Source organism: Salmo salar, chromosome ssa29 (genome assembly GCF_905237065.1).
Source record: "Salmo salar chromosome ssa29, Ssal_v3.1, whole genome shotgun sequence".
NCBI classification, from domain to species: domain Eukaryota; kingdom Metazoa; phylum Chordata; class Actinopteri; order Salmoniformes; family Salmonidae; genus Salmo; species Salmo salar.
The window spans coordinates 29,632,699-29,660,000 of record NC_059470.1 but is presented as its reverse complement, the minus strand read 5'-3'; the positions used below and the strand labels follow the sequence as shown (position 1 = coordinate 29,660,000).

At 45.6% G+C, this 27,302-nt stretch overlaps 1 protein-coding gene across 6 annotated transcripts in view; it reads left to right on the top strand.

The window, feature by feature from the left end:
• LOC106590546 (zinc finger homeobox protein 4) overlaps positions 1–15,072 on the top strand; it is a 180,579-nt gene extending 165,507 nt beyond the window's left edge. For 4 of the 6 annotated variants that reach the window (XM_014181654.2, XM_045710975.1, XM_014181653.2 and 1 more), the window contains exons 8-12: positions 2,433–2,566; positions 3,506–3,712; positions 4,340–4,460; positions 4,697–10,084; positions 10,602–15,072. In XM_014181654.2, the coding sequence (XP_014037129.2) occupies positions 2,433–2,566; positions 3,506–3,712; positions 4,340–4,460; positions 4,697–10,084; positions 10,602–12,202 (7,451 nt within the window). In that variant the 3' untranslated portion in view covers positions 12,203–15,072. The remainder of the gene's footprint in view (positions 1–2,432; positions 2,567–3,505; positions 3,713–4,339; positions 4,461–4,696; positions 10,085–10,601) is intronic. The other 2 variants (XM_045710976.1, XM_045710974.1) reach the window with 1 other exon arrangement.
• The last annotated feature ends 12,230 nt before the right edge of the window (positions 15,073–27,302 follow it).

Genomic DNA, 27,302 nt, shown 5'->3' with positions numbered 1-27,302 from the left:
CACACACACACACACACACACACACACACACACACACACACACACACACACACACACACACACACACACACACACACACACACACACACACACACACACACACACACACACACACACACACACACACACACACACACACACACACACACACACACACACACACAGCACACACACCAGCCCTGCAGGGCCATCCTAGACTGGCTGAAGGAGAAATTATGCCCTATTTCAGGCTGCAGAGAATTCCTCAGATGATCTCTCTCTCTCCCTCTCATTGTTTCTTTTTTTCCCTCCCTCTGTCACTTTTCTTGACAGGCCAATATTTCAGACTGTAGATTACATATGAAATGAGAGGAAGGCTTCCTTAATGCAACCAAATGAAAATGCATGAACTAACAGGAGGAATTGATATGCACCGAATACAAATACCGGGCAGGGAATAATATGAAATACAAAACGTTTTTTCTTTTCTTTTGTGCATCTACCGTGAAGAGTTGATTCGCAAGAGTGAGACTCCCAATATTGCCTTGACTGACCAGACAAGAGAGGGAGAGGGGGAGATAGAAAGAGAAAGAGAGAGAGAGGGAGAGGGGGAGATGGAAAGAGAAAGAGAGAGAGAGGGAGAGGGGGAGATAGAGAGAGGGAGAGGGGGAGATAGAAAGAGAAAGAGAGAGAGAGGGAGAGGGGGAGATAGAAAGAGAGAGAGAGGGAGAGGGGGGGAGATAGAAAGAGAAAAGAAGAGAGGGAGAGGGGGAGATAGAAAGAGAGAGAGAGGGAGAGGGGGAGATGGAAAGAGAAAGAGAGAGAGAGGGAGAGGGGGAGATAGAGAGAGGGAGAGGGGGAGATAGAAAGAGAGAGAGAGAAGTATAGTGGGGTGCTACTTCTGTTTCTTTGTGTTGTGCAGAGTGGGTGAATTGCGGTGGCAGAGTATAGTCACACACACACATACAGTATGGCTGTATCTAAGGATGAAGGTAATTAAACATTTCTCAGTTGGCAGCAGCGTCTGCTAAATACAACCATATCTCTCAGCATTGAGCCGCAGCCATGTAAACCACCTCCCCACCTCCAGCCGTGACCAGGAAACAGCTTGGATATTTAGCATGATGCGCTTGTGTGTGTGTGTATGGTGTGTGTATGGTGTGTGTGTGTGTGTGTGTGTGTGTGTGTGTGTGTGTGTGTGTGTGTGTGTGTGTGTGTGTGTGTGTGTGTGTGTGTGTGTGTGTGTGTGTGTGTGTGTGTCTGTGTGTGTGTGTGTGTGTGTGTGTGTATGTGTGTGTGTGTGTGTGTGTGTGTGTGTGTGTGTGTGTGTGTGTGTGTGTGTGTGTGTGTGTGTGTGTGTGTGTGTGTGTGTGTGTGTGTGTGTGTGTGTGTGTGTGTGCGTGCGTGTGTGTGCGTGCGTGTGGAGGAAGACGGGGGCTAGAAGCATGTGGTCTAATGAAGTGTATAATATTACCATAACATTTAAATGTATGTCTTGCTGTGATTATGAGGCTGGTTTAATTTTCTCTCTATTTCTCCATGTCTTTGGGGCAGAATGACTCAATGTATAGGAATGACAATTAGGAGTCTGATACAATAGGTCTACACTACTAGCCCCACAGCCAATGTCTGTCACAACATATTTGCAATCACCACACGTGATTACAGCTGCATCATCGAGAGCGTCCTGACTGGTTGCATCACTGCCTTGAATGGCAACTGCCCAGTACATCACTGGGGCCAAGCTTCCTGCAATCCAGGACCTCTATACCAGGCGGTGTCAGAGGAAGGCCCTACAAATTGTCAAAGACTCCAGCCACCTTTGTCATAGACTATTCTCTCTGCTACCACACGGCAAGTGGTACCGGAGCGCCAAGTCTAGGTCCAAAAGGCTTCTTAACAGCTTCTACCCCCAAGCCATAATACTCCTGAACATCTAATCAAGTGGCTACCCAGACTATTTGCATTGCACCCCCCTTATTTTACACCGCTGCTACTCTCTGTTATTATCTATGCATAGTCACTTTAATAACTCTACCTACATGTACATATTACCTCAGCTAACCGGTGCCCCCGCACATTGACTCTGTACCGGTACCCCTGTATACAGCCTCACTATTGTTATTTTACTGCTGCTCTTTAACTACTTGTTACTTTTATTTCTTATTCTTATTCGTATTTTTGAAACTGCATTGTTAGTTAGGGGCTTGTAAGTAAGCATTTGACTGTAAGGTCTACGACCTGTTTTATTCGGCGCATGTGACTAATACAATTTGATTTGATTTGATTTGACGTGTCCATCTATATTTTAATTTGATACCATTTTTTTATTTTTATGAATTCACCATTTTCTTTGCCTTCGTCCATTGCTTTTACTTATAATATATATATTTTTTTATAACAGAGCTACAACATAATATAACTATTTTGCTCTGTTCTGTCTTGTGTTTTAGGAGTGAACTCTCTGTCTAAAGAGTCTCCTGGATCCAACTCTGTGGGTAAATGTTCCATGCTCCTAGAGAGACAGAATGACAGCCCTCCCAAAAGGCCCAAGTCTGCAGAGGGGAAGACCAGCGCTAGTGAGCAGGTATGCTAAGCTAACCGCTAATGCTCCATAATAAAAACCCAGGCAAAGCTAACTCCAACCCATTCCAGTTAGTAGGTATTCTAAGAGTTCATGTCTAAGAGAATAATGTGCTGTCAACAGAACTAAAATAGTTAACCCCAAACGCATTCCCCACTGACAGAACACTTAAACATCCCCTATAGAACATTCTCACTCCTTTGTCTACCTGCATCCAATAGGCAAGGCTAAAGCCCTCTCCCAATCCCCCTCACTTTGCATTTCTTTAGAAGGTATGTGTTTTTAAATTAGATTATGAAGTATTAGCTTGTCTTGTGGAGGGCACTGAGTGGAAGGAGTCCTGCGTCATTTCAGAAATGGATTACATTAAGGCAGGTGGCTGGGGGCAGCCATTTTAGGAGTACTCCCTGTAATGAGGGCTAGCGGGAGAGGGGGAGGTGACACACCTTTGTCATCTCTAATCTCCTGATTAGAAATTCCCTCCAATCATATTTCCCACTAATAAAATTGCATGAGTTGATGGGCTTAAGTGCATTTAAAGGAAACGAGGTTGATCTACATTTTGTGTGTAAAGGTAAAGTGAGATGAGAGCAGAGCGGGAGGAAGGGGGAGGGAGAGCGGGGTTCCAATTTGTTTAGCTGAGGGGATATTCAGTTCATGTTTCATGATTTATCCTCTTCGGAGCTCTCTGTCATCTAGTTTTCTTAGTGCTGTAAAAACTAACGTCACGTTTTTACGTGTTTGGAATGTTGGAAAGCTGTCTCACTAAGACCAGTAGTGAAAGGAAAAGCACATTTGCTCTAGAGTAATTCTATTTTTGAAGTAAAAATACAGAGGTGATGAAGACTGGTAAACTATAGACACACCTTGTTCTTGTCCATCTCTTCTCTTTTATTTTCCCACTAATAACCATAGCAAGCTTTGTCTCTCTCTCTTTCCCAGCAGTTACAGCAGTGCCCCTACTGTAACTACAGGAGTAAAGACGCCAACAGGTTACAGCTCCACGTTGTATCCCAGCATTCCATGCAGCAGCCGGTGATCTGCTGCCCACTGTGCCAGGACGTCCTCAGCAACAAGATCCACCTGCAGCTCCACCTCACACACCTGCACAGCGTGGCTCCAGACTGCGTCGACAAACTACTCATGACTGTATGTGGAAAGACTACATAACTTTACAAAATGTTGACAGAAAAAACTGTTTAGAGTACAAACAACTTCTCATATTCAGATTACTATCTATTTAATGTTGTGCTGATTGCTGATGAGAAAAATGCTGAGAAAATGTTTAATTTGCTTCTAATGGCATTGCACATACAGTACATTTTCCTCAAGGTTTAAAAGTTTTCTAAAGAGTTTTTTAATCCTTTTTAAGATCCGTGATGTTGACATGACAAATTGAAAAATGGCAGTCATTCTGTCTCGGCTGTCCAGTGCTCCCTACAGTCCCTTATTAACTAGCTCTGGGCAGTGCTGTCACTGTGCAGTCCTATAAAACATTTCCCATGCATTTATCCCACTCTCCCGAGAATATGTCATCAACTTGACAGTTGTCGTCCTCAGGGAAAAAGCTAATTTCGCTTTCTGAAAATTATCTATTTTTATTGGTGAGAGGCAAGTTGAAAAGTACACTTGCTCAACATGTTTTTAATATTTAATACTAAACTCCTTAATTACTGCACTATTACATTTCATAATATGATTTTATTACGATGCATGTTGCATTTAGGGATACGTTATTAAGAGCATTAAATTGTTTTTGTTGTCTGACTTTGATAGGTGGCTGGGCCTGATGTGATGGTGCCGAATAACATGATGCATCCTTCACCTGGACAAGACAACGCTTTGTCTCTGATGGAAGCTTCTGCTACTCTCTCTGAGACGTCTGGAAAGCCCACAGGTACGCAGAGCATGTTTACCACTGTTACAATACTCCTGCCCGTATTGAATGTACTATTCTGAGTTTGTCTGGAAAGTAATTGTCCTTGGGTTGTAGAAGGGCCCTGCTACACAAATGGAACAAAATATGAATTATCTTCACCAGACATGTTTTACGTTTCCAGAGTTGGTAATCAATGCATTTGTACAATGTCTTTTGTTCATGAATTTCATTCTATTTTCATTCTCTTTTCTCAGGGAACAGTTCCAAGGACCAGATGAACAGCACAGGCCAAGACAAAGGTGAAGTAGACCTTCTACAAGAGGAACTCAAACCCCCCAAGGAGGGGTCTGAAGCTCCAGACTGGAAGAGGTCCGGTGGGGTTGGGCAGGATCGAAAGAGCCCTGACTCCCTCCAGGATCATCTGAACGACCTCCAGAGACGCCAGCAGCAACAGCTGTCGGTCTCTGACCGCCACATCTACAAATACCGCTGCAACCACTGCAGCCTGGCCTTCAAAACCATGCAGAAGTTGCAGATACATTCCCAGTACCATGCAATCCGGGCAGCCACCATGTGCAGTCTCTGCCAACGCAGCTTCCGGACATTTTTGGCGCTCCGGAAGCACCTGGAGAATGGACATCCGGAGCTGAGCGAAGCCAAGGTCCAACAGCTCTGCGGCAGCCTGCCGGTAAACGGAGACTTCGTCCCCGAGAGCGGGGCCTACGAGGAGGCACAGCAGGCCTTTGAACAGGAAATGGACAAAGACGATGAGCTGGATCTGGAAGAAAAGGCCAGCTCAACAGGAAGTGACAGTAGCTTGTTGCTAGATGACATGGGAGCTGAAACAAAGCGAACCCTCCCATTTAGAAAAGGCCCCAACTTCACTATGGAGAAGTTCCTGGACCCGTCCCGGCCATACAAGTGCACGGTGTGCAAGGAGTCCTTCACCCAGAAGAACATCCTTCTGGTCCATTACAACTCTGTCTCTCACCTGCACAAGCTGAAGAAGGTTCTCCAGGAGGCCTCCAGCCCGGTTTCTCCTGAGACAAACAACAATGCCGACAACAAACCATTCAAATGCAATATCTGCAACGTCGCCTACAGCCAAAGCTCAACCCTAGAGATCCACATGAGGTCTGTGCTGCATCATACCAAAGCCAGAACTGCCAAAACAGAGACAAGCAGCAGCAGTAGCAGTACAGGGAGTGGGAACACTGGTGGCATGGCTCCATCCTGCATCCCAGCCACAACCGGACAAGGCTACAATGCCAACTCAGAAACTGCTAGAAGCATGACGCCATTGGTTAACAAAGAAAACACTGTAGATGCCAAAGAAACCAACAACAGCAGCAGCAATGCAAAGCACACTACTGATCATGTCTCTGCACAGCAAAGCCATCAGAATGCTCAGTCCCAAGCTCAACTACAGATGCAGCTCCAACATGAGCTCCAGCAGCAGGCTGCCTTTTTCCAGCCCCAATTCCTCAACCCGGCTTTTTACCCCCAGTTCGGCATGACCCCAGAGGCTCTGCTTCAGTTCCAGCAGCCACAGTTCCTTTTCCCCTTCTACATCCCAGGGGCAGAATTCAACCTGAGCCCAGAGCTGGCACTTCACTCAGCCGCCGCCTTCGGGATGCCGGGCTTGACTGGTTCTTTCCTGGAAGACCTGAAGCAGCAGATGCAGCAGCAACACCAGCTACAGCAGGCTCAGGCTCAACAGCAGCAACAACAGCAGCAGCAGCAGCAGCAACAAGCATCCCAGTTGCAGCTCCAGCAGCAAAAAAAACAGCAACTGCAAAGCCACAAGCCCAAAATGGAGCCCAATGCTGTGTCAGTGTCTGACATACATATGTCTAGAGAGACAGATGAGCATCTGGAAAAACAGGAGAGCAAAGCCAAGATGGAGAATGGAGGGGATGGAGTCAGTGAGGGAGGAAAGGACAACAAAGACAAAAAGTCCAAGTTTCCCGAGCCGCTGATTCCTCCTCCACGTATCGTGTCAGGAGCCAGAGGAAATGCTGCCAAGGCTCTTCTGGAGAACTTTGGATTTGAGCTGGTCATCCAGTACAATGAGAACAGGCAGAAAAACCAGAAGAAAAACAAAGAAGGAGAACAACAAAAACAACAACCACAACAACAAGTGGAGATCAATAACGACAAGCTGGAATGTGGTATGTGTGGAAAGCTCTTCTCCAACATGCTTATTCTCAAAAGCCACCAAGAGCACATCCATGGACAGTTCTTTCCTTATGGAGAGCTGGAGAAGTTTGCCCAGCAGTACAGAGAGGCCTACGACAAGCTCTACCCCATCAACCCCCCTTCCCCTGAGACTCCCCCACCTCCGCCTCCCCTTCCTCCTCCCTCACCAGTCCCAGTGACCACCCAGCAGCCTCCCTGCACCTCCATGAATAAGCCCCAGATCAAGGCCCCATCCCCTGCCCCAAGCCAGGCTCCACAGACCCAGCCACCACCCCCACCTCCCCCTCCTCCACCACCCTCCGCATCCCCACAGGTGCAGCCTTCCATCCCACTAGATTTCTCCCTCTTCCCCCCTCTGATGATGCAGTCCATCCAGCACCAAGGGGTACACCCTCAACTCACCCTGCAGTTGCCTACAATGGACTCCCTGTCCTCGGATCTCACCCAGCTTTGTCAGCAGCAGCTAGGTCTCGATCCAAACTTCCTGAGGCAGTCCCAGTTCAAGCGCCCTCGAACCCGCATTACGGACGACCAGCTGAAGGTCCTCAGAGCGCACTTCGACATCAACAACTCGCCCACTGAGGAGCAGATTCAGGAGATGGCTGATATGTCCAGCCTCCCCCAGAAAGTCATCAAGCACTGGTTCCGTAACACCCTCTTCAAAGAGAGGCAGCGAAACAAAGACTCTCCTTACAACTTCAACATTCCACCTATTACCACGTTGGAGGATATTAGGCTGGAGTCCCAGTACAGTACACTGGAGTACTACAGGACTGATGCCACCATGAACAAACGATCCTCTAGGACAAGGTTCACTGACTACCAACTGAGGGTCCTACAGGACTTCTTCGACACAAATGCTTACCCAAAAGATGATGAAATTGAGCAGCTGTCCACCGTGCTCAACCTGCCGTCAAGGGTCATCGTGGTGTGGTTCCAAAATGCCCGCCAGAAGGCCCGGAAAAGCTACGAGAACCAGGCAGATGCTAAAGACAACGAGAAGAAAGAACTGACGAATGAGCGCTACATCCGCACCAGCAACATGCAGTACCAGTGTAAGAAATGTAGTGTGGTGTTCCCACGAATCTTCGACCTGATCACCCACCAGAAGAAAACATGCTACAAGGACGAGGATGAGGAAGGGAATGAGGACAACCAGTCTGAGGAGTACATGGATATAGGAGAACCAGGCCCAGCCAAGCACCCCGAGTCGTGCAAGCATCACCATGGAACAGCCACTAGCTCAGGCTCCAGTTCCCCTCTGATGCCCTCCCCTCACTCCAACCTGGAAAAGACATCCCCCAAGCCTGAACTGCCCTCTGAGCCCAAGCCTAAAGAGCCAGAACCTGCCCCTTCTCCAGTTATGATAAAGTCTCTACCGGATCCCAGACCCTCCAAGGCCTCCACCCCTCAGCCACCCCCTCAGATGACCCCCCAGCCCCAGATGTCCAGACCCCACTCCCAGCCTCAGTCAGCCACAATCCCCTCCAGCCCCCTCTCTCTGGCCCTCTCCTCCCTCACCAACAGCCTCTCTCCCCAGATGCTCCAATATCAGTGTGACCAGTGCAAGATAGCCTTCCCAAGCATTGAGCTATGGCAGGAGCACCAACATATGCATTTCCTGGCTGCCCAGAACCAGTTCCTCCATTCTCAGTTCTTGGAAAGGCCCATGGACATGCCCTATATGATCTTCGACCCCAATAACCCTCTGATGACTAGCCAGTTTCTGTCTGGAGGACTCCAGATGCCAACTCAAAGCGGCTCTGGTTTGACCTCAGGTCCCTGCTCTAGCTCCATGAAGAGAAAACTAGATGAGAAAGAGGATGGATCCAATGAAAAAGATAACGGAAACATGACTGAAGAACAGCACAGAGACAAACGTCTCAGAACCACCATCACCCCAGAACAACTAGAGATCCTCTATGACAAATACTTGCTGGACTCCAACCCCACGAGGAAGATGCTGGATCACATCGCCCGTGAGGTCGGCCTGAAGAAGAGAGTGGTGCAGGTGTGGTTTCAGAACACGCGTGCCCGAGAGAGAAAGGGACAGTTCAGAGCATTGGGGGCCTCCCAGTCACATAAGAAATGCCCTTTTTGCCGGGCGCTGTTCAAGGCCAAGTCAGCTTTGGACAGCCATATCCGCTCTAGACACTGGCATGAAGCCAAACAGGCAGGGTTTAGTCTGCCCAATAGCCCAATGATGAACCAAGATGATGAAGGCGAGAGCCCACACAAGTACAACTTCTTTGAGTACCCGCAGTTGCCCACTAAGACTGAGCCGAATGAGTACGAGCTGCCCGCATCTTCCTCAACGCCAGTCAAACAATCTGAGGCACCGTTAAAAAACTTAATGAGCCCTTCATCCTTAAAAGTAGAAAACTGTGATGAATCTGAAGGGCTTAACATTAATTCTGCAGAGGCCTCATCCTACGACATCAACAACAAAATGGACTTTGACGAGACCTCGTCCATCAACACGGCCATAAGTGACACCACAACTGGAGATGAGGGCAACAACAATGAGCTGGAGAGCCTCACGGCCAACGGAGGGGACAAACTGGCCTGCGACAGCAAGAGCAACCTTGCTCAGAGCTCAGACGGTGGCGACGACCGCTTCCCCTTCAGCATGGTGAGCCCCTCCCTCAGCTACTCAGGCAAGGACGGAGACTCCTGCTCCTACTCTTACTCCTACTACAGCTCCAGAGATGACGACATGGATGACAACAACGACCAGAGTGAGACCTCCAGCCTGGCCGACCCCAGCTCTCCCAGCCCCTTCGGAAGTGGAAACCCCTTCAGGTCTGGGAAGGGTAGTGGTGGGGAGAGACCAGGCCACAAGCGCTTCAGGACTCAGATGAGCAACCTTCAGCTGAAAGTCCTCAAGGCCTGTTTCAGTGACTACCGCACCCCCACCATGCAGGAGTGTGAGATGCTGGGCACTGAGATCGGCCTCCCCAAGCGTGTGGTGCAGGTGTGGTTCCAGAACGCCCGCGCCAAGGAAAAGAAGTTCAAAATCAATATTGGAAAGCCATTCATGATCAGTCAAGGCGGGCCGGACGGGCCCCGGCCGGATTGTACTTTGTGTAGTGTGAAGTACACTGCCCGGATGTCCATCCGCGAACACATCTTCTCCAAACAGCACATCGCCAAAGTGCAGGAGACCCTGGTCAACCAGGTGGACAGAGAGAAGGACTACCTAGCGCCCACCACGGTCCGCCAGCTGATGGCTCAGCAGGAGATGGATCGTCTGAAGAAGGCTGGGAGCGACGGGCTCAGCAATCTGGCTGCCCAGCAGCTTCATACTGCAGTGAACCACAACAATTCACTTCATGGCCTCAGCCTACCCTCAGGCTATCCTGGGATCTCTGGCCTCCCGCCGGTACTACTTCCTGGGGTCAACGGGCCATCCTCACTTCCTATTTACCCACCCAACACACCTGGTGAGTTACTATGACAAACAGAGAACACAGAGAACACACAGAGAATAGTATTTTTATACAACTGTTGTGATCATTTTTTGTCCATGCTTTACATGCCCAAAATACTCTTTCTCTGCAGTATTGTCTCTTCATTCCATCACAGTGTTGTTGTTGTTGGTAGAGATATTTTACCAAATGTTGGACATTGTGTAAAATACACTTTAATGCATGATCTCAACGTTCAGTCCAGAACTTCTACGTAATATAATAGTTCTGACATTTTTTTAAGCAAATGCATTTTTATCATTGTGGAATAGATATCCCCTCCTCTCCTTTGATGTGGGTTTGGTATATTTATAATATCCTCATGTTGGTATATATCATGAAGCGCATGTGACAGTTTAACAAATACAATTATGAGGTCGATCATAACTGCATACATCTCCATAATGTAACACTGAACAATATTTCCATAGTAATATTAGGGTGAATATACATTTAAACACATTTGAATATCATTTATACCACTGTATTTCAGCTTTAGCATCTCCTGGTGCTGGCATGCTTGGATTCCCGACCCCAGCCACCCCCTCTCCTGCCGTGTCTCTGAGCACTACCCCAAACAAGACTCTTCTGCAGACTCCTCCACCTCCTCCACCTCTTCCTCCTGTTTCCTCTACCCCTCTGACTTCAACCAACCACATTGAGCAGCACAGCAAATACCAAGAAAGAGAGAGCAACAACAACAGCAGCAGCAAGAAACCAGTGGAGAAGCCACACCACCAGAAGAAGGCCAAGGAAAGAGAAGCAGAGAACGGCGGCCGTCCACAGACCCCCAACGTCAGCAACAACAAAAAGAGGGAGAAGCCGCCTCCAGCCTCGGGCAAACCGGGACGTGAGGGTCATCTGGATGCCGCTCAACTACAGGCTCTTCAGAATGCCCTGGCCGGCACAGCAGACCCAAGCTCCTTCCTGGGAGGTCAGTTCCTGCCTTACTTCCTCCCGGGCTTCGCCAACAGCTTTTCTCCCCAGCTTCTTGGAGGGATGCAGGCGGGGGGATACTTCCCTCCATTCGGCGGGATGGAGAACCTATTCCCCTATGGACCTGCCACCATCCCACAGGCCGCCATGGCGGGCATGAATTCCACCGCCCTCCTTCAGCAGTATCAGCAGTGCCAGCAGTCCCTCCAGGATTCCCTGCAGAAGCAGCAACAGCAGCAGCACCAAAAGCATATTGAGCAACAAAAACAGCATCATAAACAGCCGAAGCAGAAGCCAGCCCCTGTGAAGGTGTCGTCACCAATTGTGCAGAGCAACCCCAAGTCTTTCAAACCAAAACTATCTATGGGAACTAAGGATGACACCAACAACAACAAATGCTCTTCGACGGAAAGCACAAAAGAACCGACAACAGAAACCAAAAGAACCACAGACTTCCCTGACGCTTTCATCATTCCGTCTGTCAAGCACCAGTTCATATGCAGGAAGTGCCAGATGGTATTCGCTGACGAGGACTCCGCAGTGCATCACCAGAAGTCTTTCTGCTACTTCGGAAACCCTTTTCCAGACCCGCAGGAGACAGTTCTTAGAAAGGCAGTGAGTAAGTACAGGTGCATCGCCTGCAACGTGGTGGTCAACGGGAATGAAGCACTTGGCCAACACCTCCAGTTGAGCTTGCACAAAGAGAAAACAATCAAACAAGCAATGAGAAATGCCAAAGAGCATGCTAGATTATTACCTCACTCTGTTTGCACCCCTACTCCTGTCAAGACCACATCTACCTCGCAGTCTGCAGCTCCTCCTTCTAATAACACCTTTCCCCATCTCTCTCGCTTGGCCATCAAGTCCTGGCCAGATATCTTTTTCCAGGCCACTGCCCGGAAAGCTGCTTCCTCCTCCTCCCTGTCTGCTTCTCCTATTCCTCCCCTTTCCTTGCCTCTAATGGTTACCTCAACGTCCTGCAGCAGCGTCTCAGGGGTTCCCACCTCCCTACCCAATGAGAGTTGTTCAGATGAGTCTGACAACGAGCTGAGCCAGAAGCTGGATGACTTAGATAAGGTGTTGGAGGCCAAGGCTAAGTCGACCTCCGGCCTAGATGCAGGCTTCAGCAGTATCAGAATGGATATGTTCAGTGTGTAGGTGAAAAATAGGATCCCTTGCTTTTAAAAAAAATAAAATAAAAAATAAGACTTTTAAACTGCAGTTCCAAAGTTTCTCTAACCCAAAAAATTACAGTACCAAATGATTGACTCAGGATTGTTTTCCCCATATTGATATGCTGGCAAGATATTGATTGATTTTTGTTATGGACAGAACTGTTGCAGATGCTTGACTGAGCTTATATTGTATACAAAAACACGGAGTAGGAAAAGATCTCTCAGGCTCCCCCGTGGAGCTTGTTTCAAGCCAAAAACTCACGATAGCAAATTGCACCTCAGCTGGATTGTTTTCCAAATGCTAGCATGTACTGTATGGGACGACGATCCAGAAAAACCCTCAATGAGAACCTCTGTTAGTCTAGATAGCTGGTGTAATTCAGTAGCTTTAAATTCTCAGGTCAGAACATAACATTTCTCATTTGTTAAAGCAGCAACGAGCCTGGGTACACTTGGCTTTTAACCAAAACATGTCAAGCTTTATCGGACGCATTTCCTTGATGTGTGTAGAGTACCAAGAGAGACAATATTACTTGTACAATGGACAGTGTGCATATCCTTTTAGTTTTCGCCCTACAAAGACAGTATGGTTTTGCCACTGAGGGAATTTTAGAATGGTGAAGTACATGTGTATGATTCACCTTTGTTTTCCAGTTTGTATGACAACAAACTGAGTCTATATCCGACCCCTTTTTTTCTTGTAGAATATACTAATCTGTGCCAACTCTTACCTTCTCTCATGTACCTCTGCTCACACCCTTTTCTGAAGAGGTAATAACTCTAGTTTTATACACTCTTGATGATTAATTATGTGAATAACACTTTTTTTCATTTGTGAATTGCTGTACGGTACCTTGCTTGTTTCTGGACTATAGTGCACTTATTTAGTTTTTGTCTGTTTTTTATGATTATTATTTTGGTAGACCCATGTGTTAATTTAATAGATGTTTTTGTGTTTGTATGTTTGTTTGTTTGTTTTAATTATTATTTTGCGTACAATTGCAGCAGCATTTTGGTTTGTTAGAGGATTGACGCCTAACAACCCAGTGACCTATTTAACAATTGGTGCATCCATGAAAGTAGTACTGTATACTTGAAACTGTTAAAGTACAAGTCGGTCAAAATGTTTTTTTTGTTTTTTTAAGAAAAGGTATGATGTTTGCATAAGCAAATATGCTGCTTTAGAAAGGGGGACTAGAGCATGTATTTTATATTATGACATGTTTTCCCCTGTGCTTGTAGGACTGATAACAGTGTTACACCTATACACTGCCATTTACTGCATAGGTCTTCGTCCTCGCATTCATTTTCTGGGCACTTCAGTTGATCTATCATGAAAAGTCAACACTAATTATTTAGTCATTTATGCATTACAAAGTATTACCATATAACATGTTGCTGCTACTGTGTAATGTTTAAAAAAAAAAAAAAATGCTCCCCATAAATTCTCCAACAGGCTGAATGCTGACCCGTGGATCACCTTGCTTTGCTGTTTTTACATTTCATCATTTTTTTGTTGTTGTATTTGTCTTCTTTTATTTTGCAGTAGAACTTAAAGAATGTGAAAGCTGTTAAAGGGTGTTACATTGTTATGAATCACTTTTTCAGTTTGGTAAGGTAAGCTGACGTGATTCATTCCAAAGTAACAGAAGGCTATTTGTATGAAAGAAAAAGGCTTGTGAACAAAGAGAGTTAAGCTATTGTATATATTCGTAGTTGGCTGTGCATGGTACAGATGTATTAATATGAAGAAATGCAAAAATGTATTGCTTTTGGTATTTCCTATTCTGACATGAACAAGTAGCATGTAATGCAACTGTTTGACAGGTTAAAATCAAATCATGCTTAGTTATTGTTTCAAACGATAAAATCAAGTAACATTTCCTCATACGTTTTATTATTGTACAGGTGTTTTAGTGTTTTCATTCAAAGTTGAAACGCAAAATGTCACAGTTTCTAATGATCTTTTTTGTGTGAAACATAAATGTTTCTTATTTTGATTTTTAGTATTTTAACATTTACTTTGATCCTGAAGACACTTTTACAATGTTGTTTCATAAGAGATGTCCTGGGCTCCCTATAGGTGCAATCCTGCCATTGTACAAATATCAACGACTGTCCTGATCCCAAAAGCTTTCCCAACCTGTCTTCTTGCCTTTCCCTTCAATGTGGCTAAAGCATTGCCAGACTGAACTGTCAGCTAGCATCATGTGCTAAGATGTTAGCAGCAAACACAATGCTTTCCACACTAAAGGACAGGTAGAAGCTAACAAACCAACAACCAAAAGGATGGTCCAATAACGTAACGAACTGTACATAAATGTTACAACTGCACAGCAGCCAAAAGAAAGAAAGAATAAAAAAATTAAAAAAAAACATTTTTTTTTTTAGGATGGATTGTGTCACGCTAAAGAGAAAACAGCCTTCAAAAGGTTGATATTGGGATTGTTTTCTTCAGGATGTCAAAAGGGATTTTCACGACGCAATCATATCCTACACAATATGTATTCTAAGTCCTGGTTACATAGGAAATGCATCCTGAGGGTTTACTAAGAAGAAGCCCCTATGGCTAAAACTTTAAATAAACTAAACCAAAAATGTTATTGATGTTTTATATATAGAGAGTAGTCTCATTAGTTTTTGTTACTGTAATGTTTGAGGTCTCAACTGTACCGTCACACGGTAATAACATGGTTTTGAAACGTTTGTTTGAATTTTTTTTTGTCACAGACCTGTTGTCATAGTTGAAATGACGTTTATTGTAGATGGTATTTGAACAACTTCTGGAATTAGTTCATCAAGTATGTTTGTTGCTCATTGTTGTGATACATTAAAAACTGTATCTGCAAACCAGTTTTGTCTGTCATCAAAAGTATTTTATTAGTTTGGCATCACTAATGTTTTGAATCTGCTTCACCTTACGTAAACATGATCAGAAGGCCATGTTATCATACACCTATTTCATGTAAAGTATATTGATTCGGGAATGCAGATACTTTTCTAGTTTTACAGAACTATTGAACAAGGTATGTTGATTTCTACTTATTAGCACAGAATTCATTTCACTGTGCATATTCTTACAGCATTCTCAACATCTTCACTAGGTAGCAGCTTTGCTTACATTTACATGTTGGTCATTTAGGCATTGCTACATTTTGGCATTTCTGTACTACAACTGTTGACTAATCTCTCTAAAATCGATTTCAGTCATGTTTTTATCTCCCTGATCCTGCATAAACTTGCATTACTTTCAGAAGGAGAACATTGTTATCTGACGTGTTATTTTGTTGTAATCTGGCTTTAACCAGATTGTTAAATTATCTTCTGAAGGCTAATCTGCAGGGGATTTTAGAAGGTATTGTCATTAGATGTTGATGTCCCGGTAGTAGTAGTTGAGACTAATGAGAGAGAGAGAGAGACATCTGACTTTGAATAGGCTGCAGAAAATGGATTTCCCCCTGGATAATGCAATGTTTGGGAGAGACATGGATTAGACAGGGGTGATGCATCCATCTTCCCACGTGCCTAGTTTAATTAGACTGAAAGAGTGAAAACAGCCCAGGCTTCACCGTCACTAAATGCTACACACACACACACACACACACACACACACACACACACACACACACACACACACACACACACGCACACACGCACACACACACACACACACACACACACACTAAATACAGGAATCAGTATTCTAACCATGGGAATTTAATGACGGAGGGCTGAAAATCCAATCACATCCAATGCCAGTTCATCAGCACCAGTATTGGGCCTTCTGAAGGACGAGGGAGAACAACAACAATGACTCATTTCAAATCAAATCAAACTTTATTTGTCACATGCGTCATATACAACAGGTATACAGGTATGTGACCTTACAGTAAAATGCTTTCTTAAAATCCCTTAATTAACCAACAATGCAGTTTTAAGAAAAAAAAAGTGTTAAGAAAGTATTAACTAAAATAAACTGAAGTAAAAATTTTATAAGAAAAAAGAAAAAAAGAAGATAAATAGAAAAATAAATAATTAAGGAGCAACAATATCATAACAGTAGCGAGGCTATATCCAGGGGCTACCGGTACAGAGTCAATGTGCGGGGGTACAGGTTAGTCGAGGTAATTGAGGTAATATGTAAAATCAAATCAAGTGTAATTAGTCACACGCGCCGCATTACAACAGGTGTAGACCTTACTGTGAAATGCTTACTTTACGAACTTCTAACCAACAATGCAGTTAAAAAAAAACATATGGATAAGAATAAGCGATAAAAGTAACAAGTAAATAAAGAGCAGCAGTAAAAAAAAATATATATATACAGGGGGGTGCCAGTACAGAGTCAATGTGCGGGTGCACCGGTTAGTTGAAGTCGTGGCCAAAAGTTTTGAGAATGACACAAATATTAATTTTCACAAAGTTTTCTGCTTCAGTGTCTTTAAATATTTTTGGCAGATGTTACTATGGAATACTGAAGTATAATTACAAGCATTTCATAAGTGTCAAAGGCTTTAATTGACAATTATATGAAGTTGATGCAAAGAGTCAATATTTGCGGTGATGACCCTTCTTTTTCAAGACCTCTGCAATCCGTCCTGGCATGCTGTCCATTAATTTCTGGACCACATCCCGGCTGATGGCAGCCCATTCTTGCATAATCAATTCTTGGAGTTTGTCAGAATTTGTGGGTTTTTGTTTGTCCACCTGCCTCTTGAGGATTGACCACAAATTCTCAATGCGATTAAGGTCTGGGGAGTTTCCTGGCCATGGACCCAAAATATCGATGTTTTGTTCCCCGAGCCACTTAGTTATCACTTTTGCCTTATGGCAAGGTGCTCCATCATGCTGGAAAAGGCATTGTTTGTCACCAAACTGTTCCCGGATGGTTGGGAGAAGTTGCTCTCGGAGGATGTGTGAGTGAGCCCACTCCCTTGGCTGAGAAGCAACCCCACACATGAATGGTCTCAGGATGCTTTACTGTTGGCATGACACAGGACTGATGGTAGCGCTCACCTTGTCTTCTCCGGCCAAGCTTTTTTCCGGATGCCCTAAGCAATCGGAAAGGGGATTCATCAGAGAAAATGACTTTACCCCAGTCCTCAGCAGTCCAATCCCTGTACCTTTTGTACAATATCAGTCTGTCCCTGATGTTTTTCCTGGAGAGAAGTGGCTTTTTTGCTGCCATTCTTGACACCAGGCCATCCTCCAAAAGTCTTCCCCTCACTGTGCGTGCAGATGCACTCACACCTGCCTGCTGCCATTCCTGTGCAAGCTCTGTACTGGTGGTGCCCCCGATCCCGTAGCTGAATCAACTTTAGGAGACGGTCTCGGCGTTTGCTGGACTTACTTGGGCGCCCTGAAGCCTTCTTCACAACAATTGAACCGCTCTCCTTGAAGTTCTTGATGACCCGATAAATGGTTGATTTAGGTGCAATCTTACTGGCAGCAATATCCTTGCCTGTGAAGCCCTTTTGTGAAAAGCAATGATGACTGCACGTGTTTCCTTGCAGGTAACCATGCTTGACAGAGGAAGAACAATGATTCCAAGCACCACCCTCCTTTTGAAGCTTCCAGTCTGTTATTCGAACTCAATCAGCATGACAGAGTAATCTCCAGCCTTGTCCTTGTCAACACTCACACCTGTGTTAATGAGAGAATCACTGACATGGTCAGCTGGTCCTTTTGTGGCAGGGCTGAAATGCAGTGGAAATGTTTTTGGGGGATTCAGTTCATTTGCATGGCAAAGAGGGACTTTGCAATTAATTGCAATTCATCTGATCACTCTTCATAACTTTCTGGAGTATATGCAAATTGCCATCATACAAACTGAGGCAGCAGACTTGGTGAAAATTCATTTTTGTGTCATTCTCAAAACTTTTGGCCATGACTATACATGTAGGTAGAGTTATTAAAGTGACTATGGATACAGTAGATGACAACAGAGAGTGGAAGTGGTGTGGGGAGCGGGGGCAATGCAAATAGTCTGGGTAGCCATTTGACTAGATGTTCAGTAGTCTTATGGCTTCGGGGTAGAAGCTCTTTAGAAGCCTCTTGGACCTAAACTTGGCGCTCCGGTACCGCTTGCGATGCGGTAGGAGAGAGAACAGTCAAAGACTAGGATGGCTGGAGTCTTTGACAATTTTTAGGGCCTTCTTCTAACACCGCCTGGTATAGAGGTCCTGGATGGCAGGAAGCTTGGCCCCAATGATGTACTGGGCCGTTCACACTACACTCTGTAGTGCCTTGCGGTCGGAGGCCCAGCAGTAGCCATACCAGGCAGTGATGCAACCAGTCAGGATGCTCTCGATGGTGCAGCTGTAGAACGTTTTGAGGATCTGAGGACCCATGCCCAATCTTTTCAGTCTTCTGAGGGGGAATAGGTTTTGTCGTGTCTTGGTGTGCTTGGACTATGCTAGTTTCTTAGTGATGTGGACTAGAGGTCGACCGATTATGATTTTTCAACGCCGATGCCGATACCGATTATTGGAGGAGCAAAACACCCGATACCGATTAATCTGACAATTTTTTTATTTTTATTTGGAATAATGACAATTTACAACAGTACTGAATGAACACTTATTTTTAACTTAATATAATACATAAATAAAATCAATTTAGCCTTGAATAAATAATGAAACATGTTCAATTTGGTTTAAATAATGCAAAAACAATGTGTTGGAGAAGAAAGTAAAAGTGCAATATGTGCCATGTAAGAAAGCTAACGTTTAAGTTCCTTGCTCAGAACATGAGAACATATGAAAGCTGGTGGTTCCTTTTAACGTGTGTCTTCAATATTCCCAGGTAAGAAGTTTTAGGTTGTAGTTATTATAGGAATTATAAGACTATTTCTCTCTGTATGATTTGTATTTCATATACCTTTGACTATTCGATGTTCTAATAGGCACTTTAGTATTGCCAGTGTAACAGTATAGCTTCCGTCCCTCTCCTCGCTCCTACCTGGGCTCGAACCAGGAACACATCGACAACAGCCACCCTCGAAGCAGCGTTACCCATGTAGAGGAAGGGAAAAAACTACTCCAAGTCTCAGCGCGAGTGACGTTTGAAACGCTATTAGCGCGCACCCCGCTAACTAGCTAGCCATTTCACATCGGTTACACCAGCCTAATCTTGGGAGTTGATAGGCTTGAAGTCATAAACAGCGCAATGCATTGCAAAGTGCTGCTGGCAAACTCACAAAAGGGCTGTTTGAATGAACGCTTACGAGCCTGCTGCTGCCTACCACCACTCAGTCAGACTGCTCTATCAAATCATAGACTTAATTATAACATAATAACACACAGAAATATGTGCTTTAGGTCATTAATATGGTCGAATCCGGAAACTATCATCTCGAAAACAAAACGTTTTTCCTGTCAGTGAAATACGGAACCGTTCCGTATTTTATCTAACTGGTGGCATCCCTAAGTCTAAATATTCCTGTTACATTGAACAACCTTCAATGTTATGTCATAATTGCATAAAATTCTGGCAAATTAGTTCGCAACGAGCCAGGCGGCCCAAACTGTTGCATATACCCTGACTGCGTGCAATGAACGCAAAATGACACAATTTCACCTGGTTAATATTGCCTGCTAACCTGGATTTCTTTCAGCTAAATATGCAGGTTTAAAAGTATATACTTCTGTGTATTGATTTTAAGAAAGGCATTGATGTATATGGTTAGGTACAGTCGTGCAACGATTGTGCTTTTTTCGCAAATGCTCTTTTGTTAAATCATAAATCATTGTTAAATCAGTCTTCACAGTTTGCAACGAGCCAGGCGGCCCAAACTGCTGCATATACCCTTACTCTGTTTGCAAGAGAAGTGACACATTTTCCCTAGTTAAAAGAAATTCATGTTAGCGGGCAATATTAACTAAATATGCAGGTTTAAAAATATATAGTTGTGTATTGATTTTAAGAAAGGCATTGATGTTTATGGTTGGAGCAACGTGTACCTAAGCGATTATATGCAATGCAGGACAGGCTAGATAAACTAGTATTATCATCAATCATATGTAGTTAACTAGTGATTATGATTGATTGATTGTTTTTTATAAGATAAGTTTAATGCAAGCTAGCAACTTACCTTGGCTTCTTACTGCATTTGCGTAACAGGCAGGCTCCTCGTGGAGTGCAATGTAAAGCAGGTGGTTAGAGCGTTGGACTAGTTAACCGTAAGGTTGCAAGATTGAATCCCCGAGTTCACAAGGTAAAAATCTGTCGTTCTGCCCCTGAACAAGGCAGTTAACCCACCGTTCCTAGGCCATCATTGAAAATAAGAATGTGTTCTTAACTAACTTGCCTAGTTAAATAAAGGTAAAAAAAAAAAAATTTAATCGGCCAAATCGGCGTCCAAAAATACCAATTTCCGATTGTTATGAAAACTTAAATCGGCCATTCCGATTAATCGGTCGACCTCTAATGTGGACAAAAAGGAACTTGAAGCTCTCAACCTGCTCCTCTGCAGCCCCATCGATGAGAATGGGGGCATGCTTGGTCCACTTCTTCTTGTAGTTCACAATCATCGTCTTTGTCTTGATCACGTTGAGGGAGAGGTTGTTGTCCTGGCACCACACGGCCAGGTCTCTGACCTTCTCCCTATAGGCTGCCTCGTTGTTGGCGGTGATCAGGCATACACTGTTGTGTCATCGGCAAATTGAATGATGGTGTTGGAGTCGTGCCTGGCTGTGCAGTCATGAGTGAACAGGGAGTACAGGAGGGGGCTGAACACGCACCCTGAGGGGCCCCTGTGTTGAGGATCAGCGTGGCGGGTGTGTTGTTACCTACCCTTACCTCCTGGGGGTGGCCTGTCAGGAAGTCCAGGATCCAGTTGCAGAGGGAGGTGATTAGTCCCATGGCCCTTAGCTTATTGATGAACTTTGAGGGCACTATGCTGTTGAATGCTGAGCTGTATTCAATGAATAGCATTCTCACATAGGTGTTCCTTTTGTCCAGGTGGGAAAGGGCAGTGTGGAGTGCAATAGAGATTGCATCATCTGTGGATCTGCTGGGGCGGTATGGAAATTTGAGTGGGTCTAGGCTTTATTGGATGATGGTGTTGATGTGAGCCATGACCAGGCTTTCATAGCACTTCATGGCTACAGACGTGAGTGCTACAGGTCAGTAGTCATTTAGGCAGGTTACCTTAGTGTTCGTGGGCACAGGCATTATGGTGGTCTGCTTAAAACATGTTGGTATTACAGACTCGGACAGGGAGTGTTTGAAAATGTCAGTGAAGACACTTGCTAGTGTGTCAGCGCATGCTCACAGTACATGTCCTGGTAATCCGTCTGGTACCTGTAATCACACATTCTTCCAGTACAGCTGGTTCTCTCATGCATGTTTCAGTGTTATTTGCCTCAGTGTTATTTGAAGCGAGCATAGTAGTTTAGCCCGTCTGGTAGGCTCATTTCACTGGGCAGCTCTCGGCTGTGCTTCCTTTTGTAGTCTGTAATGGTTTGCAAGCCCTGTCACATCCAACGAGCGTCAGAGCCGGTGTATTACGACTCAATCTTAGTCCTGTATTGACACTTTGTCTGTTTGATGGTTCGTAAGAGGGCATAGCGGGATTTTTGATATGCCTCCAGGTTAGAGTCCCCCTCCTTGAAAGTGGCAGCTCTAGCCTTTAGCTCAGTGCAGATGCTGCCTGTAATCCATGGCTTCTGGTTGGGGTATGTACGTACGGTCACTGTGGGGACGAAGTCATCGATGCACTTATTGATGAATCCAATGACAGATGTGGTCTATTCTCAATGCCATTGGAGGAATTCCGGAACATAGTCCAGTCTGTGATAGCAAAACAGTCCTGTAGCTTAGCATCTGCTTCACCTGACCACTTTTTTATTGATCTAGTCACTGGTGCTTCCTGCTTTAATATGTACATGTAGGTAGAGGTAAAATGACTATGCATGGACAATAAACAGAGAGTAGCAGCAGTGTAAAAATGGGGGGTGGGGTGGAGACAATGCAAATGATCTGGGTAGCCATTTGATTTGGTGTTTAGGAGTCTTATGGCTTGGGGTGGAATCTGTTAAGAAGCCTGGCTGGATTCTGGCAATTTCTTGGGCCTTCCTCTGACACTGCCTGGTATAGAGGTCCTGGATGGAAGGAAGCTTGGCCCCAGTGATGTCCTGGGCCGTACGCACTACCCTCTCATGAATGCTTCAGTATTGCTTGCCTCGAAGCGACCATAGAAGTAATCTAGCTCGTCTGGTAGGCTCGTGTCACTGTGCAGCTCATGGCTGTGCTTCCTATTGTAGTCTGCCACATCCAACGATAAACATGCTCAAATCAATTATATTACATTGCAACCCTATCAGGGTTAAAGGGTTATGCAGTTTGGGTTTAAAAGGGACGATCACAGACTGGTTGGCTGAGTGTTATTTCATTGTCTGTCTGATAGAGAAGCTCCACGGCCAACCAACAGAACACACACACAGAATGTCCATCCAGGACAGAGTGCCAAAAGCGCTAGGTAGAATGACTTCTGTCCTGCCTCTGTGACAACAGAAAACAACTGTGAAAACATAGGAGGGACACACACACAAACACACACACTTCTCACAGCGTTGACGTGGCCAGAAAAATTCCTTTTACCATTGTTCTCTGCAAAGGTCAAATGCAATTGAATCCTGTGTGTGGACCCCTACCTCAAAGCCCAGCTATACACAGTAGAACAGAATAACAAAAACAGGGGGAACACATTTAGTGGTGAACTTACATCCTGCAAGGGGAACACATTTAGTGGTGAACTTACATCCTGCAAGGGGAACACATTTAGCGGTGAACTCACACCCTGCAAGGAGAACTCATTTAGCAGGGATCTCGCACCCTGCAAGGGGAAAACATACTTCATACAGCGAGATGTGAACCCACAAGCAAAAAAAGCTTGTTTTTGAGCCATTTAAATGTAGAGAGCATAAAAATAGAATCAATTGAAAGGGTGTCTCCATTCAAGTCAATTATGTCATAATGGGTGGACTGGCAGCCATTTTGAGTGTACCCCATGGCAGGGAGGAAAAGCAGGGATTCTACCCTTCCATCTGTGGTGGGATTTGTTGAGTCAACTCAACTGACATGCTAAAAAATACATCCCATTGCATGAGCCACATCAGTTAGCATCATTTGAATTAACATTCTACATTACCATGGCAACCCAGCATCATTTGAATACAAATTCTACACTACTATCCAGCATCAGTTGATAAAACATTCCAAAATACCATGGAAACCATAGCAGGCAGCCATAGATGTGGTAAAGAGGTCAACAGAACGCATAGCGTGGGGAATAGAAGGATGCTGGATTGGCGCACAATCAACAGACCTGATATAACAAAGTGGATATTATTAATGTATTGTAACAGGGCCATAATGTGATTACTAAAGTCAAATGCAGATATATTTGGCTGTTTTCACTGCAATGTATGTAGGTTTAGATGAAGTGACTGCTGAATGCGAACTCCTGATCTATAAACTGATAGCATAGCAGGTGTACAGAAATCGTTGATGGTAGTCAAAGTCGTTTTTAACTGTAATGCAGTTGATTGGTGACGATGACATGAACATTTTGTGTTGACATCCATACAAGCATAACACTTTTTTACCTCAACATAGTGTGAAATACACATATAAACAGTAGCCTAAATGTAGGACAATTTTGCTGGGGGGCAATGAGGAGATTTGGGATCTTTCCCACATGCATTTCATCTTTACCTCTTTATCGCATCTATTGCGAGTGTACCCATGAGTTTACCAGTCAAATTGCCAGGGTTAGAGGTTCCAAGGTCACACTCTCTATGGTAGAGAGTGTGGCGGTGAGTGGTGCACACACACTGATGAAGGGAAGAAAGCACTCGAGGTGACACTGATTTGGTCTGAGTGAAAAGATCCTCCTCTCTCCTTTGCCTTTGGCCTCGTGAAATTTAATCAAGACCTTTTAACGCCCTCCAGGTTCCCTTGGAGAGTTCATCAATGAGCTTGACGCCTTGATAAGTTCCTTTCCTGAGGATGGCTCACCTCTCACAGTTCTGGGTGACTTTAACCTCCCCATGTCTACCTTTGACTCATTCCTCTCTGCCTCCTTCTTTCCACTCCTCTCCTCTTTTGACCTCACCCTCTCACCTTCCCCCCCTACTCACAAGGCAGGCAATACGCTTGACCTCATCTTTACTAGATGCTGTTCTTCCACTAATCTCATTGCAACTCCCCTCCAAATCTCCGACCACTACCTTGTATCCTTTTCCCTCTTGCTCTCATCCAACACTTCTCACTCTGCCCCTACTCGGATGGTATTGCGCCGTCCCAACCTTCGCTCTCTCTCCCCCGCTACTCTCTCCTCTTCCATCCTATCATCTCATCCCTCTGCTCAAACCTTCTCCAACCTATCTCCTGATTCTGCCTCCTCAACCCTCCTCTCCTCCCTTTCTGCATCCTTTGATTTTCTCTGTCCCCTATCCTCCAGGCCGGCTCGGTCCTCCCCTCCTGCTCCGTGGCTCGACGACTCACTACGAGCTCACAGAACAGGGCTCCGGGCAGCCGAGCGGAAATGGAGGAAAAGTCGCCTCCCTGCGGACCTGGCATCCTTTCACTCCCTCCTCTCTACATTCTCCTCTTCTGTCTCTGCTGCTAAAGCCACTTTCTACCACTCTAAATTCCAAGCATCTGCCTCTAACCCTAGGAAGCTCTTTGCTACCTTCTCCTCCCTCATGAATCCTCCTCCCCCTCCCCCCCTCCTCCCTCTCTGCGGATGACTTCGTCAACCATTTTGAAAAGAAGGTTGACGATATCCGATCCTCGTTTGCTAAGTCAAACGACACCGCTGGTCCTGCTCACACTGCCCTATCCTGTGCTTTGACCTCTTTCTCCCCTCTCTCTCCAGATGAAATCTCGCGTCTTGTGACGGCCGGCCGCCCAACAACCTGCCCACTTGACCCTATCCCCTCCTCTCTTCTCCAGACCATTTCCGGAGACCTTCTCCCCTTCCTCACCTCGCTCATCAACTCATCCTTGACCGCTGGCTACGTCCCTTCCGTCTTCAAGAGAGCAAGAGTTGCACCCCTTCTGAAAAAACCTACACTCGATCCCTCCGATGTCAACAACTACAGACCAGTATCCCTTCTTTCTTTTCTCTCCAAAACTCTTGAACGTGCCGTCCTTGGCCAGCTCTCCTGCTATCTCTCTCAGAATGACCTTCTTGATCCTAATCAGTCAGGTTTCAAGACTGGGCATTCAACTGAGACTGCTCTTCTCTGTGTCACGGAGGCTCTCCGCACTGCTAAAGCTAACTCTCTCTCCTCTGCTCTCATCCTTCTAGACCTATCTGCTGCCTTTGATACTGTGAACCATCAGATCCTCCTCTCCACCCTCTCCGAGTTGGGCATCTCCGGCGCGGCCCACGCTTGGATTGCGTCCTACCTGACAGGTCGCTCCTACCAGGTGGCGTGGCGAGAATCTGTCTCCGCACCATGCGCTCTCACCACTGGTGTCCCCCAGGGCTCTGTTCTAGGCCCTCTCCTATTCTCGCTATACACCAAGTCACTTGGCTCTGTCATATCCTCACATGGTCTCTCCTATCATTGCTATGCAGACGACACACAATTAATCTTCTCCTTTCCCCCTTCTGATAAGCAGGCGGCGAATCGCATCTCTGCATGTCTGTCAGACATATCAGTGTGGATGACGGATCACCAGCTCAAGCTGAACCTGGCGTGATCCTGGACAACACCCTGTCGTTCTCCACTAACATCAAGGCGGTGACCCGATCCTGTAGGTTCATGCTCTACAACATTCGCAGAGTATGACCCTGCCTCACACAGGAAGCGGCGCAGGTCCTAATCCAGGCACTTGTCATCTCCCGTCTGGATTACTGCAACTCGCTGTTGGCTGGGCTCCCTGCCTGTGCCATTAAACCCCTACAACTCATCCAGAACGCCGCAGCCCGTCTGGTGTTCAACCTTCCCAAGTTCTCTCACGTCACCCCGCTCCTCCGCTCTCTCCACTGGCTTCCAGTTGAAGCTCGCATCCGCTACAAGACCATGGTGATTGCCTACGGAGCTGTGAAGGGAACGGCACCTCCATACCTTCAGGCTCTGATCAGGCCCTACACCCAAACAAGGGCACTGCGTTCATCCACCTCTGGCCTGCTGGCCCCCTACCTCTGAGGAAGCACAGTTCCCGCTCAGTCCAGTCAAAACTGTTCGCTGCTCTGGCACCCCAATGGTGGAACAAGCTCCCTCACGACGCCAGGACAGCGGAGTCAATCACCACCTTCCGGAGACACCTGAAACCCCACCTCTTTAAGGAATACCTAGGATAGGATAAAGTATTCCTTCTAACCCCCCCCCCTTAAAAGATTTAGATGCACTATTGTAAAGTGGTTGTTCCGCTGGATATCATAAGGTGAATGCACCAATTTGTAAGTCGCTCTGGATAAGAGCGTCTGCTAAATGACTTAAATGTAATGTAAATGTAATGTAATGTAATGTAACGACTCGTGAACGCATCCCTCTCCGTGACCCTGAGACTAGCAGCAAGCAGGAACACACACGCACACACGCACACGCACGCACACGCACACACACACACACACACACACACACACACACACACACACACACACACCGTGGTACAGTTGGCTAAGGGCTTGTAAGTAAGCATTTCACTCTAGGGTCTACACATGTTGTATTCGGCGCATGTGACAAATTAAATTTGATTTGATGTATTCAGTCCCAGGTTTTCGTGGGGCAGCATGGGGTGACCCTTCCATGTCAGAACTAAAAGCAGGGGTGAAAGTAAAGTCCGGTATGGCGTCCCGGCAAAATAAATAGTGGGGGTACATCATACCTGTAAAATATATAGTGGGGGTACATCATACATGTCAAATAAATAGCGGGGGTACACCATACCTGTCAAATAAATAGTGGGGGTACATCATACCTGTCAAATAAATAGCGGGGGTACACCATACCTGTCAAATAAATAGTGGGGGTACATCCTACCTGTCAAATAAATAGTGGGGGTACATCCTACCTGTCAAATAAATAGTGGGGGTACATCCTACCTGTCAAATAAATAGCGGG